Source organism: Chlamydotis macqueenii, chromosome 3, assembly GCF_036417535.1.
Source record: "Chlamydotis macqueenii isolate bChlMac1 chromosome 3, bChlMac1.mat, whole genome shotgun sequence".
NCBI classification, from domain to species: domain Eukaryota; kingdom Metazoa; phylum Chordata; class Aves; order Otidiformes; family Otididae; genus Chlamydotis; species Chlamydotis macqueenii.
Genome location: NC_141558.1, coordinates 114864925 through 114880349, shown reverse-complemented (window position 1 = coordinate 114880349; position 15425 = coordinate 114864925). Strand labels below are relative to the sequence as shown.

At 39.6% G+C, this 15425-nt stretch overlaps 1 protein-coding gene across 2 annotated transcripts in view; it reads left to right on the top strand.

The window, feature by feature from the left end:
* COMMD1 (copper metabolism domain containing 1) overlaps nt 1-15425 on the top strand; it is a 79115-nt gene that overhangs the window by 7317 nt on the left and 56373 nt on the right. For both annotated transcript variants that reach the window (XM_086744439.1, XM_086744437.1), the window contains exon 2: nt 15075-15356. In XM_086744439.1, coding sequence (XP_086600565.1) covers nt 15075-15356 — 282 coding nt within the window. The remainder of the gene's footprint in view (nt 1-15074; nt 15357-15425) is intronic.

Genomic DNA, 15425 nt, shown 5'->3' with positions numbered 1-15425 from the left:
TGGTTGAAGAACATTGACAGGAGTGGTAAGATCAGTGCTTCACTGCCTAGAGCAGCAATTTCTTGCTTGTATACATCAGCTAGAAAGACGAATGTACCTGCATCATTCTGAATTTTTAAAATACTCATTCTTTTGCAATTTCTCCAGTTGTAAAACTCAACGTTTGTGTTGTTAAAGCCTTTCATATTTGCAATACTGTTTTCATTGCTACTGTAATTACTGAAGAGATGTGCAGAAGGCACTGTTATTGCTGTTAGCTGTGGGATGTGGATATGATGGTATTCTGCACTGTGAACAGATTTCTACAAATTCGGCTGCTGTTTGAACACTGGAGTGTGAGCAAGGAATCCGCACCTCCACACTACAAACCTCATAGTGTTCCTACCACTGTTGCAGAATAGCTACGAGTGCAACTCCTGAAGGTGGGCAGAAACAGGAGGGCTGCCTCTGTTATGGTGTCATTCCTTTAATTAGTAGTATTTTCTGTAACTCAAGTGTGAGGCAGAGGTGAAAGGTCATTACCTAACGAGGCCAGTCCAAGACTCATTTCATTTGAGGTTGTAAAGTGCCAATATGCTATAACTGTGCCACTTTGGTGAAAATGGTTTACCTTACGTTTAATGGTTTACTAGACCTTTTGTGTTTGTATTTTTTTTTTTATGTTCTTATCTACGGAAAAGTGGTAAATTAAAATAAGTTGGCAGACCTGCGTCATTGATGTACAATAGATGTAGTAAACTCTGTATTGCCCAAACAAGAAGCAAGTCTCTCTCTCTGTGTTTTTCCTCAATAACATTGTTGATTATATCTCTGCAAGTAGAGATTGAGTTGCTTTGTCCCAGTTGCGGAGGTGGGGGCTGCCCTATCTGTCATGTCTAGATCAGGCAGGTCAGTGCCAGCTCTTCATGTTTGTAATGACTCTACATTATGTCTTAATTTTATAATGCCCTACTGAAAATCTACTAATTGTGTGTTAATGGCCTTCCCAGAACAGCGTGCTGCTCAGAAAGTTGGATTCCCTGGTGGTCGCGGTGCTTTGTGTGCTGTTGATTTCCCTTTTCCTATCCAAATATATGCTTTGGTTTGTTGCATTTATAGAACTTCTACCAGTAAGTAGTATTTTCATAATTAATAACACCAGCAAGTTCTGGATGCACTCTTCATTTGTCAAAAAACCAACCCCACACAGATATGATTAGCATGAGTTTTATATATATGTGTGTGTGTGTGATTAGCGTATGTTGTGTATATGTATGCATGTGTGTGCACACACACGCATGCAGAGAAAGGCAAGGATTTTGATTATACTGGAATTCATTAGTCCAGTCTGATCTCTACAGTGTTTCTCTTGACCTTAACAAGAGTCTGCTCTGATTGAAGACTAGAGAGTTGAATTTTGCCTTTGATCTTCATTACTACAAATTAAATGCTTCTGCTATGTTTAATTAGTATTCATCAAACACATGCTGTATGGAGTGTATTCGAAAGGGCAGGAAGACACCTTTAGGCTTCCCGTGTAGTTTCATGCCTTTATTTCAGTAACACTAATGCTCCATTCCCTATTCCCTGAAGCACAGGGGAAATGCTGAAGAGGGTAATGGAGTCATCATCTTCACTGTCATCATCTCAGCACTGGTGATTTTCTGGACTAGTATGATAATAGTCTTTCCTCTTTAAATGTAGCCTATGAAATAGAGAGAACTTGAGTTGCCTCTTCTTCAATTTAATGCATAAAGAAAGACTAAAAGGAAAGGAAAGGCTGTACACTGAAATTACATGCTTTATTATATGATACTTTTAAAATTGTATCCATTACAACTGGTGTGAAGGAAGATGAGTGCTTGCTTGCTCCAGGAAAGTACTGATGTTGGCAATGGAGTAAAAATTCTTATTCCAGCCTTGCCGGTCTCATGTGAGGATGCCACACAGCTGAACAGATAATAGACTTCTTTGTTTCTTGAAATATGCATGCTTTTTTTTTTCATTGCAAGTCAAGATTAATCTTATTAGGAGAAAAGACTAGTCAATGGATCCTTTGCATTGGGGTGAGCATAATCTCTGGTACCATACACATCCTCATTTCATGGAAAGTTCAGAACAAGAAGAGAGCAACAGAAAGAGCTATTAATGCATTGAATAACCAACACCTTATCAGACTGAAGAGATGTGGCATTCACTTGAGCCACTGAAGTTATGAAAAGGAAATTTGGATGACACAGTTCAACCTTTCTACAAGCTGAACTCCTGAAATTTTCCATTTCAGGTAACACTTAGCAGCTACAGTCTTGGTAAGAGATACATTAGTTTTTCTTCTGTACTAGTTCGTAGCAATTGGATGCAGTATATCCAACAACTTATTCCAAAAAAAAAAAAAAAAAAGGCTGACAGTAACAAAAACTTAAGAGTGGTGAAAATGCTATGTGACTAAATTATTCAATTTTTTAACTTGTACTCTCTGAATTTCTTCCCGTCTGGTGACCAATATGATGGAGCCTTGAACTCTTCAACATGTTTGGATGACATTGATTTTTGCAATAGTGTACTTAATTAAAAAAAAAAAAGGGGGAAAAGCATTAGTGGCACAAAATAACAGGCACTACAGTTGTTACATGAAGTCTTTTGTTCGTTGATGTTTTAGTCATGGAGCCCAACGGGGTTGTCAGGTAAGAACCTCTGGCAACTTGAGCTCCAGCCTGAACAGCCAGTCTGATTCCCTGTGAGCTTCCCTGGACAGGAAGGGTTGGCTGCAACTTGCTGAGAGGGCTCCAAGTTCATCCCTAGAGGATCATTTGCTTTAGAATGAGATGAAGTGAGTGACTTTTTTTAAAAGCAGAGCTTAAAATATCCCATTTTTAAATTTTGTGTTTATCATTATAAATATATGCTTTTACTCAATAACTTAAAAAAAATAATAAATGGAGTAAGTCAGAACTGACTGGAACATAGATGACCTCCATTGTGAAGGATTAGGAGTGCATTATTGGGAAAAACAAACTGATTTCTTATTTTGGGACATTTTTGTTATGTATTCTGAATGCCTGAAACTTAAGCACAGTAGGTTTTCCAAAATTGTATTCCATTGTGTATAGCAGTCATATGCAAGGAAACGAAATCTTACAAATCGTACAAGGAAATCAAATAATCCTATACTTCTTTTAGCTACTCAATGACTTAAAATTGGACTGTTCCAACAAAGCAAGTGGGATTTACCTTTCACGTTGTTTACAGTGCACAAGCACCTGTTTGTAGCTGACAGCCCAAGACCTAATTCAGAGTACTCAATCTGTTGTAGTTTTATAGTTGTATAGGCTCCCTTCTCCTTCTCGACTCACCGTGGAGACCGGTATCTGTTTATCTGCTTTCCTTGAGGACTGTGTGTTTCACTTCTAAGGGTGACAGTGGTCTTGGGATACCTTTTTTTATTCCTCTAATTCTTTGGCACCTTCTATATTTACCTCTTAACAATGCTGGTTTATGTGTGATTCCATCTAAGTAAGAATAGATTACAACAGAATCTCACTGGAAGAAGACATAAAATAGACTGTGCAGAGCAAATGTGAAATAATAGCTAACTAGTCCAAACAATTTTTAGAATTACAGTGTTTTTCTAATTATTTTTTAAAATATTTTTGTAATTATCTCATTTTGCATATGCTATTATATTGCTGAAAGCATGTTTTTTGTATCTCAATAAAAAGTGGCAATACAAATATAGTTTGAGTGAAATTCTCTGTTTTTTTCCAAATAAGGTTAGATTTTTTTTTTCTGGTTAAGATGTTTTGGGATCTCTGCCAAAAGATTCATACCTCAGCTTGGTGGGTAGTTTTTTCTTTCCTTTCTTTGCAGTCTCTATAAACCGTAATGCCAGGATTATGAAACATGTTCTGAAGATATGTGCAGGCACTGAAGTAGTATCTGTGTAAAAGGCAAGTAAGCAACAGACATTTTTACTCCTTGTCTGACATTTACACATGGCTTTGTTGTCTCTCTTCAGACTGTCGCATCAGATGTGCTGTTCTTTTATACTCATTTTGCCACTTCTGGTGCAAGAGTAGTTTATATTCTCTTCTAACAAGCTGTTTGTATGAGTGCACTTTAGTTTTACATGGTTAAATATAGTACAAATATTTTATACATTTGAATTAGTTATGATTTCTTTTGCGTTATCCATTAAACTCAATTTTTACCTTTTTTGAAGTGAACAAGATATGCGTAACTCTCTTTTTCTGCAGAAGAAATGGCATGTTTAGGCAGTCTGCGGTTATTTTAGTCGATGTTCATACGGTGCTCACACGTAGGTGTTTACAAATATGTATGCATGCATGCAGAGATAAGAAGAGAGGTCAGAAATGAGTGCCCCCTAACACCATTCAGTGACACACTTAGTTTTTAAACATTCCCTGGAATGAAGATGATAAGCTGTGGTTGTGAGGCTAGTTGGGGTCTTGCAGTATGACCCCACAGTTTGCTTTCCAGCGTTACGGGTGAGATGCTTGGGTTGCTTTACTGATGGGTCCTCAAGAGGCTACAGGTTCTTATGCTGCTCCAGGCCTCTTGAGACCTCTAAGATGGTCCTCTCTTGAGGACTCTAAGGAGCCCAAAGGCACGAGTGGCTGATGCAACTTTGCAGAAGGACTCTTCCCCCTTTGGTTACTGGTCATGCCTCCTTGTATGTGACAAGTAGCCACGTGCGTTTGTGCGTGCCTCTACTTTACATCTATTGTATAAAGTCTCTTGCATGAGTGAGAGAGAGGGATCTGGCCCTGGCTTGTTATGAACCAAGTTAGAAGAGTGTCATTATTTCCTTGCTCGGCAGGGAGAGTGCTTTTCTTCACAGGATTCATTTTATGACATGTCAGGAAATCTATAAAAAGTCTCGTAATGAAAAGAAAGGGCTAGAGAAGTTTTTCTGTTTGTGTGGACAAATGGTAGGGAGTTTATTGAGTATAATTAGCCCCCAGTTTGACTAAAAGCTGAAGAAAAGCCATGGGAAAAATTAAATGAATTATTTTCAATGGCACGGGCTGCACTATCTTGGTGCATTTGAGTGCTGATGTTTTTAGCTGTTTAGGCTAGATGCTGAAATCTAAAGCAATATTTTCTTGGGCACCAAACAATTTTCGCTAGTGCTATGTGTCTGCAAGCTCTGCAAACATCTGTTGTGCATGTGCAGCTCTCGAGGGCAATGTGTATTGTCTGTGGAGGCGTGGAGATAGGGTGTTGTTCCTACAAACTCGCTGGAAAATCTGAGTACTTGGCCAGCTCTCCCCATAGGTGTCTTGGTCAGGAGCCTAACCTGATAGAAATAGAGAATCCCCGCTGGGGATTAAAGTAGGCATTAATATTTAATGTGGTCCTGTTGGAGAATACTTTTGGATTGATATTTTGTCTGTTTCATTAAGACTTTAGCCTTTTTTTTTTTTTTCCCAAAAAACATTTATTAGATTTAGTTCTAACAGCGTTTTTGATACAGCAAGCAGTACTTAAATCTTTATGGAAAAGTGAGGGGTAGTTTCTTCTGAGCTCCCCAGCTTGGGCTTCGCTCCTGATCAAGTGTTGTTTTCCAGCACGAGGGGTTAAGTGGGGATCTGTAAAGATCTCTTGATAAAGGCTCAGCTGTTAACAACCACCATGACTGCTACTGGTTTGGGGAATGTGTTTTATATTTCACTGAGCTGACAGGAGGGAAAACCATTTCATCTGTGCCAAAAGGAAGACCTGCTGGCTGCTATCCTGAGACTGGAAGCTTACCTCTCTTCTGTCAAACCTGTCAACATATACCAACATGTTGTCAAAATAGGTGATGGATGACCAGATGGTAAAGCACTCTTGCTTGCTTCCCTTGAAACTCTGTAGTCTGTAAACTTGTCTCTTTTACTTGCTGATCTCTTTGCTGCTGTGAAATACGTCTGCAGGGTGATGGGCCAAGGTGGTGATGGGCTGTGGTGTAAGCCTGGTTTGGGAGTGCAGGATCCCTTCTCCTTCCAGGTAGGAAAATGTAACTCCAACTATTGCATAGAATAGTACAGATAATATACAGTGATGCTGTGAAAGGAAGGAAAGCAGATCCTGGAGTCGGAATTTGGCTCCAAATCAGAGTATATGGCAAGACATCATACAGCTGAGGTGTGTGACTCATGTATTTCATGTTGTTCACTGCTGGAGATCTATGCATTGCTATAAAGGAAGCTGATGTCCAAATGTAAACCAAGGGAGAAATTAGCCGAGTTAATAATTAACTTTTAAGATGCAAACAATCAAGACACGCTGGGTAAAAGTGAAAATTAATTCCTGATGCTGTTTTCTGTGTTTGGTTTGTAATAAAGCAAGTTTGTGCTTTGCTTAATTTTCTGACAGGAGCACTGCCTGCGGAGAGCTACCATAAGCTCTGCTGATGTCTGCACCATTACTGCACACAGGATAGGGCTACAATTTTTTTTTCCCACATGCCTTCAAAATACGAGCTGCTCCAACTTCTATTTTTAACTCTCCTAAGTGAAACAAGATTAAACATGAAGCAGTAGTCTGCGGCAGCAAGTAATTTTCCCAGAATGATTGTAGAGACCTGATAAACACACTTCTCATTTATTTTATTGTAAGAGAACGGAGGAGCAGGAAAAAACTGCCAACCACGTGGTCTCTTAAGGGAAGGACAGGTCATGTCACCAATTCCGGGACTGTCACTATGTCTGTCTCTCCCTCTCTTTTCCTGCTTTTACTCCCTCCCTTGAATATTTTTGTATTTACCATCTGGTATTTATTCTGCCCTGTCTGGATTTCTCTCTGCCTTTTATTTTCCTCTCTGTCTTTAGCAATACTGCATTAAATGGCTTCCATCTGCTGAGAGTTCTTATCTCTGAGTCCAACTTCTTCAGGAAGACTGAAGAAGAAGCTGTTTTGGGCTGAATAACGTAACCTGCAAAGATGTAGACATTCTCCAAGAAAACAGCTTACTTCTACTGAAGCATGCAGTTCAGGGAGCACATGCATATGCGCGTTCGTTTTGAAAAAAGTTGAACCTGTCAAACTTGTCTGGGCTGCATGTTTAAGAACTACTGGAAATGTGACATTTCTCTGCCTCCACCCCGAGTGGCAAAATGCTTTCTAAACTGTAGAATTTGAATTTATCTCAAGTAGGGAGAAAACTGATAGCAAAGCTTGGGATTTTTTTTTTTTTTTGCTATAATTCAGCTAAGTACAGGCCAGGATGGCAAATTTATATTTATATTTTTAACTTTAATATATTTGTATTTTTAATCCTCCTATTTTACCCTTGTAGTTGCAAATATATCTGCTATTAATAGAACATTTCCTTGTTTTTTTTCAGTTCCCTGTTTTATCAGCCTCTAGCCTGCCCAACACCTATCTGTGCTCTGTGAAACGCACTTTCCATTGCCTCTTTTCTTGTACATCTCTTCCTCTTTCTGTTTTAAATAATGTAAGTAGCTTGGAAACTATTATTTAGGAAGGGGGTGGAGCTTCTTTTCTTATATTTACTGCTTAAAATCCAAGCTTTTAGTATCTTTTTGTAATCTGAGTATGCAAGGCATCATTTGGAGATCTAGCCATGACTGACGTTATTAGGGGGTGGGCTTGTACTGTTTTGTTTTGGGTTTTTTGTTTGTTTCTGGGGGTTTTTTTTAATTTTTTTTTTTTTTAATTCTTGTTTTTTAAGTGGTATATAGCCTCGGCAGAGTCTTTAAGTAGGTCCAGGCAGAGTAATCCAGATGATTCTCAATTTTCCTTTAGCTAAAGATGTTTCTTAGGATGGTCCTGGGGTGGGGGAGCCACTTTTTTTGAGCTCAGCACAGGAAGTTTGCAGGAAGTAGGGTCTGACCACAGGAGCATGGCTCAGGCTGCAGTTTATCTGATGGATGCCTATTTTAGTCAACCTTTCATCCTCCTTTCTCATCAAATGAGTCTCCATACTGCAGAAAAATGACACCTCCTGCAAATAAATTTAGGAAATGATGTTCTATGAAGTTTATAATCATAGAATCATAGAATGGTTTGGGTTGGAAGGGACCTTCCAAGGTCATTTAGTCCAACCCCCCTGCAAGGAGCAGGGACATCTTCAACCAGATCAGGTTGTTCAAACTGGTTATTTCTAGCAGACACACAGACCAATGGTAGAGGTAGGCCAGAGGAAAAAAATGTTGTGGTGATTTCAGATGCTTTAAAAAACTAATGCTGAGATCTCTTTTGTGTTCAATTATAAGCTAGGCCAAAAATAGCTGTCTGTTTACTCCCCCGTTATTGAACTTCATGTTCAAATGAAAAAGTAATTTTAGCAGAGAACTTTGGGTTTGGTGAGCTTGTATGCAAAAAAGTAAGATAGGAATTTGGGGGCTTTCTGCTTGGTGGGAACCTGGGAACCTTAGAGGAGAAAATAGAGAAGTCGGTCAAGAAGCATGGAAGCGACCCGTTGAGAAGAGTTTTATCTTCCATGTGTGCATTTGGCAAGTCTGAGTGGAATTAAGCTTAATAAGATTAGAAATGCAGGAAGGATGTGATTTTGTCTGAAATGCACACACATTTTTCTCATCTGCAGTAGCAGTTAAGTAATTTTTTTTTGTTGCTGTGTCTTTTGAGTCCTCCCATTCAAGAAGGAAGCTTGGTGAAAGCTGGAATAACGGAATATTTAGAAGTTTACCAAATGTCTATTGACATTGTCTCCTCAGGAATGAATCAAAAGGCTCTACGGATTAGAATAAGAAAATGGTGTTGCAGAAGATTACACACTGGAAAAAAATTCAACTATAGGTTTTAAACAATATAAATATATATATGTAATAATATCCTCTTAATGATTCAGTTAGCTCTTTTCTATTAGCAAACAGTTTCATTTTGTTTTTAACTGTGTATTACAGCTTGGTAAGAAGGACATAGTATGGAACTTGAGTAAAAGAAATTCGTGTGATCTTTCATGGATTAGATGAAGACTTAAAGATTAGTTAAAATCTTTCTACTCTGATGTAGAAATACTAAATATATTGTTAAGGTCACTTGTGATTTCTGACTTACAAATTTGCGGGGATTGTAGAAGCCTTTAGCTTTGGGGTTTTTTCCGAAAGATGGATCACCATTTTCAAGTGCAGACAAGGAGGCTGTTACATCTAATTTTATCTTAATTCCAATTCTCAGGAGAGCTCTTGGACTCTAATAAACAGTGTTTGTGAGGCACAACCTACCAACTAGTTGAAAACTTCCACTGTCTCCAGAAACGTGGGAAAGTCTACTGTACTGAAATCCAGGGAATATCTATGGGAACAGCTCATTTATTACGGGACTGGATATCTCAGCAGCCCTTGGGAGAGCATCTGGTTAGTACATACTTACAAAGGAGGACCCAGAAACCACAGGATTACAGAGATGTTCTCATGTTCCTCCTGTCTGAGGCTACTATTTGCAGAAGAATATGCTGAGCTAACTTTGACAAATAGCATAATGTTGCTAGGATCCGTGTGTGCCATTACGCCCAAAGATGACAGGAGCTGCTTCCGTTCCCCCTCTTCTCTTCCTGAGTTGCCTTTCCTTTTAGATAAGGAGAAGGAAACTATATGCCCCAAAGCTGCATGCAGCAGATACCTCCTGTTTGCCCCAAATCCAGTAAAGGCTTTCTTCTAAGGATAGTAAGTGAAATAAATGCATAGTATTCTCATGTTAACAGGAACTGGTGTGATCAGAGTGTTTTGGCCGAGCAGGGTCCCTTGGCACGTTCCTCCTGTCTGCCGCTGATCCTCCCTCTCCATGCGTAAGCTCCAAGGGTCTGAGAAACGGTTCTCAAGCTTATATTTCTAAGTATCCAGATTACAAGGGTTGTGATACAGGAACAGCCACTCATCCCCACCTCCCGAAAACCTGAAGAGGCAAGTTCATCAGTACAGTACGTGGGAATGAATGGTTTGTTTCTCTGAGCTTGTGATTTCTTTGTGCTACAGGCTGGCAGCAGCCTGCAATTTTGAGGGTCATCTGGAGAAAATGCCTACACATGCTGGCATGGCCAGCTCTTGGAGCTCTTCCATAATGGTTGACAAGTGATGTTTTATTTCTGGAAATGAAGTGTGTTCTTTTTTCCCAGTGGATTTTACCAATTGTTCTTTCTCAGTAGTATTGCATGCTTGTCAGGCTTTATTTCTCAGAAGAGATAATGAATTTAAGTCTGTTTTTCCTGTTCTGTGTACCAAGGCACACATCTAATGGATCTAATTAAGCCAATACAAAACTCTCCAGATTATCAAATATTGTTCCATTAAGGAAATAGTATTTGAAGTCATATTTTTATTGGCTGAATTATATTTGAAGACATAATGGGTATGTGTTGAAGGTGAATACAAGGAGAAGTCAGTATGCCTAAACGCTTTCTTGTCATTTAAAAGCACCTGCCCAGCCTCTGGAAAGAAAGGTGTAGCCAATTGCTGAGGGAAGGATTTGAATGCTTCTGGTATGGCATGCTGTCCATAAGCTGTGCTTCCTGTCTGTGCTGGGGGGGGAGTGTATTTTAACAAATACATAAATACATAATATGAGGAAATTTTAATATCTAACTGTGTTCTCTTACTGACTCTAGTTTCGAAAATAGGATTTTTTTACTTAGTTACTTGAGTACGTAGTCATAGTAATGTAAATTAAATTACTGACTGGTATAGAATAGCTGTGATTCTATGCATTCTTAGAAAACTTTTCTATTTTTTGTTAGTTTAAGCTTTGTTATAAATCATTTGTTATTACCAATAAAACCTGGAATTAGGTCCTATGTAACTTTATTCCTCAGTGTCATACTTCTAACTCAACATTTCTTGACATGCTGTAGAGCTGCATAGAGATGGGATGGTCTGTAAATAAAAAGAGGGCTGTGATACTATATTGCAAAAGTGTGGTTATTGATGACTGCTGAAGAGATGAGGTAGGAAACAACTAAGGCAGGATCTCCATGTAAGCACACTTAGCTCAGAATATAAAGTCTGTATAATAGAATGATGTGTGTCACTGACAGTACAGTGAGTCAGAGTACGGCAGTAGATCCTGCACTTTAAGGTCTGTCTGGTCTGAGTAACTGGCAGCATGCTGACAGTGATTCAGCTGTAGAGGCTGATGGATAAAATAGATTTCAACACCTTTAGTCCTGAGAAGTTTCCAGTAATGATGATAAAGTGTGCACATGTTGTTTATTCCAGCAATGAAGCCATCTTCATCACAGCTCTGGGAGCTGGACAACAGCTGGTCATTGTCCTCGTGGTGGCAAATGCTCATCTGAAGCTCCTAGGGATGAGGGAGAGACCTTTAATCAGATATATTGTATCTGTCTTTAGTTATAAACACAGAAGAACCACTCATGTTTTAACTTTAAATTAATCCTTTGAAATATCAATAAGGTATATTCACTGTAATTTGATATTCTGTGTAGTAAATGAGCATTGTTAAAGGTAATGTGCTGTGCAGAATATGTCTGGAAATACAATTTTTGCCAAGTTAAATTAAAACATTTCCACAAGCGTAAAAAAAAGTCTGAAATTTAACTGGTCATTCATATGAGCAATGGAGTAGAACTATACTTGTTTAAAGAATGAATTGTGTCAGTGTTTGTACAGTAAAGAAGATGGAAGATCAGCAAAGACCTTAATTGTTCTCTCATTCTTTGTAACTTATATCAGGTTTCCTGTCCACAGTGAAATGTTCCCAAGTGAAGATGAAAAAGAATATTAAAATGAGTTGCTGTTCTTATGTGACTTGAAAACCTTTATAGCTGGTGGGTTTTGTTGAGGAATTTGAAAGTATGTCTTCATTAGTAGCTTCTTGCAACTATGCTGAGGTATAACTCATTGATTGCTTGTATCCGCTTACAATTAAAATCTATATATTTTTAAAAAGGCATTTTTTAAGTAGTAGTCCTGTTTCGAAGCTGAAAGAGATTCTAGTCTGAATGTTATTTAAAGCACGCATTATCTGTTAAATATTCCACCGAAATACGGTATGGTTGTTATCTTCTGGTTCCTTAGCTGTGCACCTGTATAGTATTAAGCGATCCATATTGTGTATACATGTGCACACGTGTCTGTGTGAGAGAGACAGAGAGAAATGATTGTTAATTATGATACATGGTTTCCTTCCTTTGTTTTACGGGACAGTATTTTGGTAGCAAACTGTATCAGTGTGCTTACAGTACGTGAACACACAGAGGTTATAAATGTAGCTCGTGCTGGATCTTAACTGATCGTCAATCTGTTGATGATCTTTGCTGAACAGGCAAGTTTAGCTGTCCTATATAAGCCCTAGTAATACTATTTTGTCTTCCTTATGCTTAAAACTGTCAGGTTGGTCATAAGCTTCCTCTTTTGGATACACTTCGAAATCAGATTTATATCATATGTCAAGCACAATGAGGAACTTCGTGTGTGTGTTTTTTATCAGCTTAGCAAAGCACTGCGTGAGATCTTGCATCTTGCAAAAAGAGTTGTTGTGAAGGGTGTGAGGTTAAAAGAAACCCCTAAGAGTTACAGATGTGAAATATTTGAAGGTTATAAAGTCAAGCTGAGAAAAGGATTACCTGGTTATTTGATCCAGTGAATCTGCATTAGGTTCACATTTAATGCAGATTAGATGTTTCTCCATGACACCTTTCACTTCATTCAGTGCAGAGAACACAGTTTATGTTCTTGGTTCCTGCGCAGGAATAAAGCAGAAGGCAATTTTCTGCACAGCTGAACTGAGAAGAAAGTCTGTATCTCAACTTGATCTTGGTCTTGACAGGGCTTACGTAAGGTGCTGGGGTCTGGAGCTGTTTTTTCACCTCTGTTCCTCCCCGCCTCTCACAGAAACCAACACAAAGGATGTACATAAGCAGTAGTTGCTGTCACACAAGGCGCAAACAGATACCCACACAGATCTAATGATATGAAAAATATTAAAACAGAAAATATTTCACACTGCTGTTCGTAGACAGTCCTGTTCATGTGGGACTTGGATGTAGGAAAGGCCTGTAAGTCTAGATGGCTGTTCTTTTAAATATGAAAAGAAGTGCTTTTTTCACTTACAGCATAATTAGGTATTACAGGGTAATTACCTCAAGTTAAATATCTTCATGATAAAAGCAAACAATATATGCAGATATGGTGAGTGCCTTATAGAAAAGAGAGCAGTGCACTAGGCATCTCAAGTTTTATAATAAATTGGCAGATGCTCCTATTAAGCTGGAACCCTGATATAACCGCCGAGTGGTTACTTCATCTGGATTGCCATTTTTTTTTCTCGTTCACGTAACAGATGGCAGCTAATCCGTTGTGAGAGCGAGGGAAGGCAGTGCTTCCTCTTATTAAAAAATACTACAAAAGCTTCAGGAGAAAGAGTTTATATGCTGGGTGATAAAAGGCAGTATAATGGTTGTAGGTCACAAGTTGTTTGTTGGCATTTTGAGGGGGATTGTTTCTGGTTTGCTTTTCTCTTGGGTGGAACAAAAAATCAGTGTAAGGAGGATGCGGTGGTGTGTCTGCTGAAGGTTGAGTGTGACACGGTGTTGGCTTTGCTCCCTGCAAAGCAGCAAATGTGCTGCTGTTCTCTGGTGCCTATGTGATGTGTGAGCTCTTTGTTTTGGGCTAGTTTTTGCGGGTGTTTTTCTTTTTTATACCTACCATTTTATTTGAGGCTGCTCCTGACTTGACTAAGATCGCATACTTTGACATCTCTTTGGTCTAGAGGAAGGCAGCAAAGCCTGCCGGTAGCTCACCCCGCTTGACAACTTCAGTTCTTTGCTGATGAAATGGGGAGAAGCAGCAGGTCTTGTGTCCTCGGCAAGCTCACGGAGTGCCAGCCCGTCGGTTTTTAGATAAGCGATGCCCAGTTTTGCAGACAAGCAATGTGAAGCGCACAGTGTGTATCCGGCCAAAAACCACACGGTATCACCCCTTGGCTAATGAGAGCAAGATTGTTATTTCCCTAAATATGTGGAGAACAGCGGTAGGAATACCGTGTCAAGGAAAATTAAATTGAAGCAAATCCCAAGGATTGCAGCATTGGCTACACTTTGCCTTGCTGTGCTCCATGTTGACATGTGCTTGGGAGTGTCATGGTAATTTAGGACAAGCTGCATCCATTTTGGGTAAGAATGAAGCAAAAGCATCTGCTAGAAACTACAATGGGGAAATTTGGCCACAGTTTCCTCTCTCTGTGTCTGGTGAAGCGACACAGCCGTATTTAGCAACAGTTGCCAGTTAGGCAAAGCAAATTTGAGGCTGTAGCATTATCAGCTTTGGGAAAATAGGTGGAGAAACTGGATATCTGTTTAAAAAGGGGATTGGGAAGAATAATTTCTGCTGCTGTGCAGGGAGGAGGAGTAAATGATCCCTTATACCCCCTCGCAAAACACAAATACAGCATTTAGCCTGACAGTTCCCTGAGGCAATTGCATTTTTAAGGATTGCTCCGTGCACATGGACTCTCCCTTGGAAAACTCACGTTCTTCCTGGTCCAGCCAGCACACTGCTGTGTCCAGTGCTGCCCACCGTGCTTTACTGGCGCAGCATTTACCAGTTTTGCTTCTTTGTCTGTGGTGTGGAGGTGGTGGATGAAGCTGTGGGTGTTGCAGTGAGCTGGGATGTCTCCTCACTTGTTACAGCCTTGGAATGCCACGTTTGCCCCAGCTTTCCTGTTTAACAGACCATCAGAACAGCAGTATCGTGCCAGAGTCCTGACCTGGTGCTCCCAGCAATGACCAACTGCGTATGCCTAGTGCATACTGGGGGAAAGGGCCAGGGAGACAGGGAGAAGCTTCCTTGTTATCATGTACCAGTACTGCATTCCCGAAGGTGCTCCCAGTTTCTTCGTCGCTGTTGACAATCTATTACCCTCCAGCTGTCTGGGGGCAGGAATCTGGGATCAGTGGTAGGCACTCGCAAATAGAGTTTTGGTGAAAGTTGTCAGATTATTTCCGTAACTCAGCTTTGTTTGCACTACTTTTTTAAAATCGGATATTTGTAAAATCTTAAAGATGTAACCTTTTGGTAAACTGTTCAGCTTAAACTGTTAAAGAGTATTTTTGAGCAAGCTTTCCCCTTTTTCTCCTGTTATTTTTCCTACAGTCAATTGCTTCAGCAGACATGGATTTGAATCAGCTGGAGGCTTTTCTCACTGCCCAAACCAAAAAACAAGGTGGCATCACGTCAGATCAAGCTGCAGTCATTGCAAAATTTTGGAAGAACCACCGAATAAAGATCCACGAGAGCCTGATCAATCAAAGCCGTTGGGATAATGTCTTGAAAAACATGAACTGGCGAGTGGATCTGAAGTCACAGTCAAGACACATCGATCAGATAAACACTCCTGTTGCAATAGTTGAAATGGAACTGGGAAAAAATGGGCAGGTAAGCTTTCTTTTGCAAAATTTATAAACCTGATTTAGTTTAGCTACGTATCTGCCGAGACATTTTGTC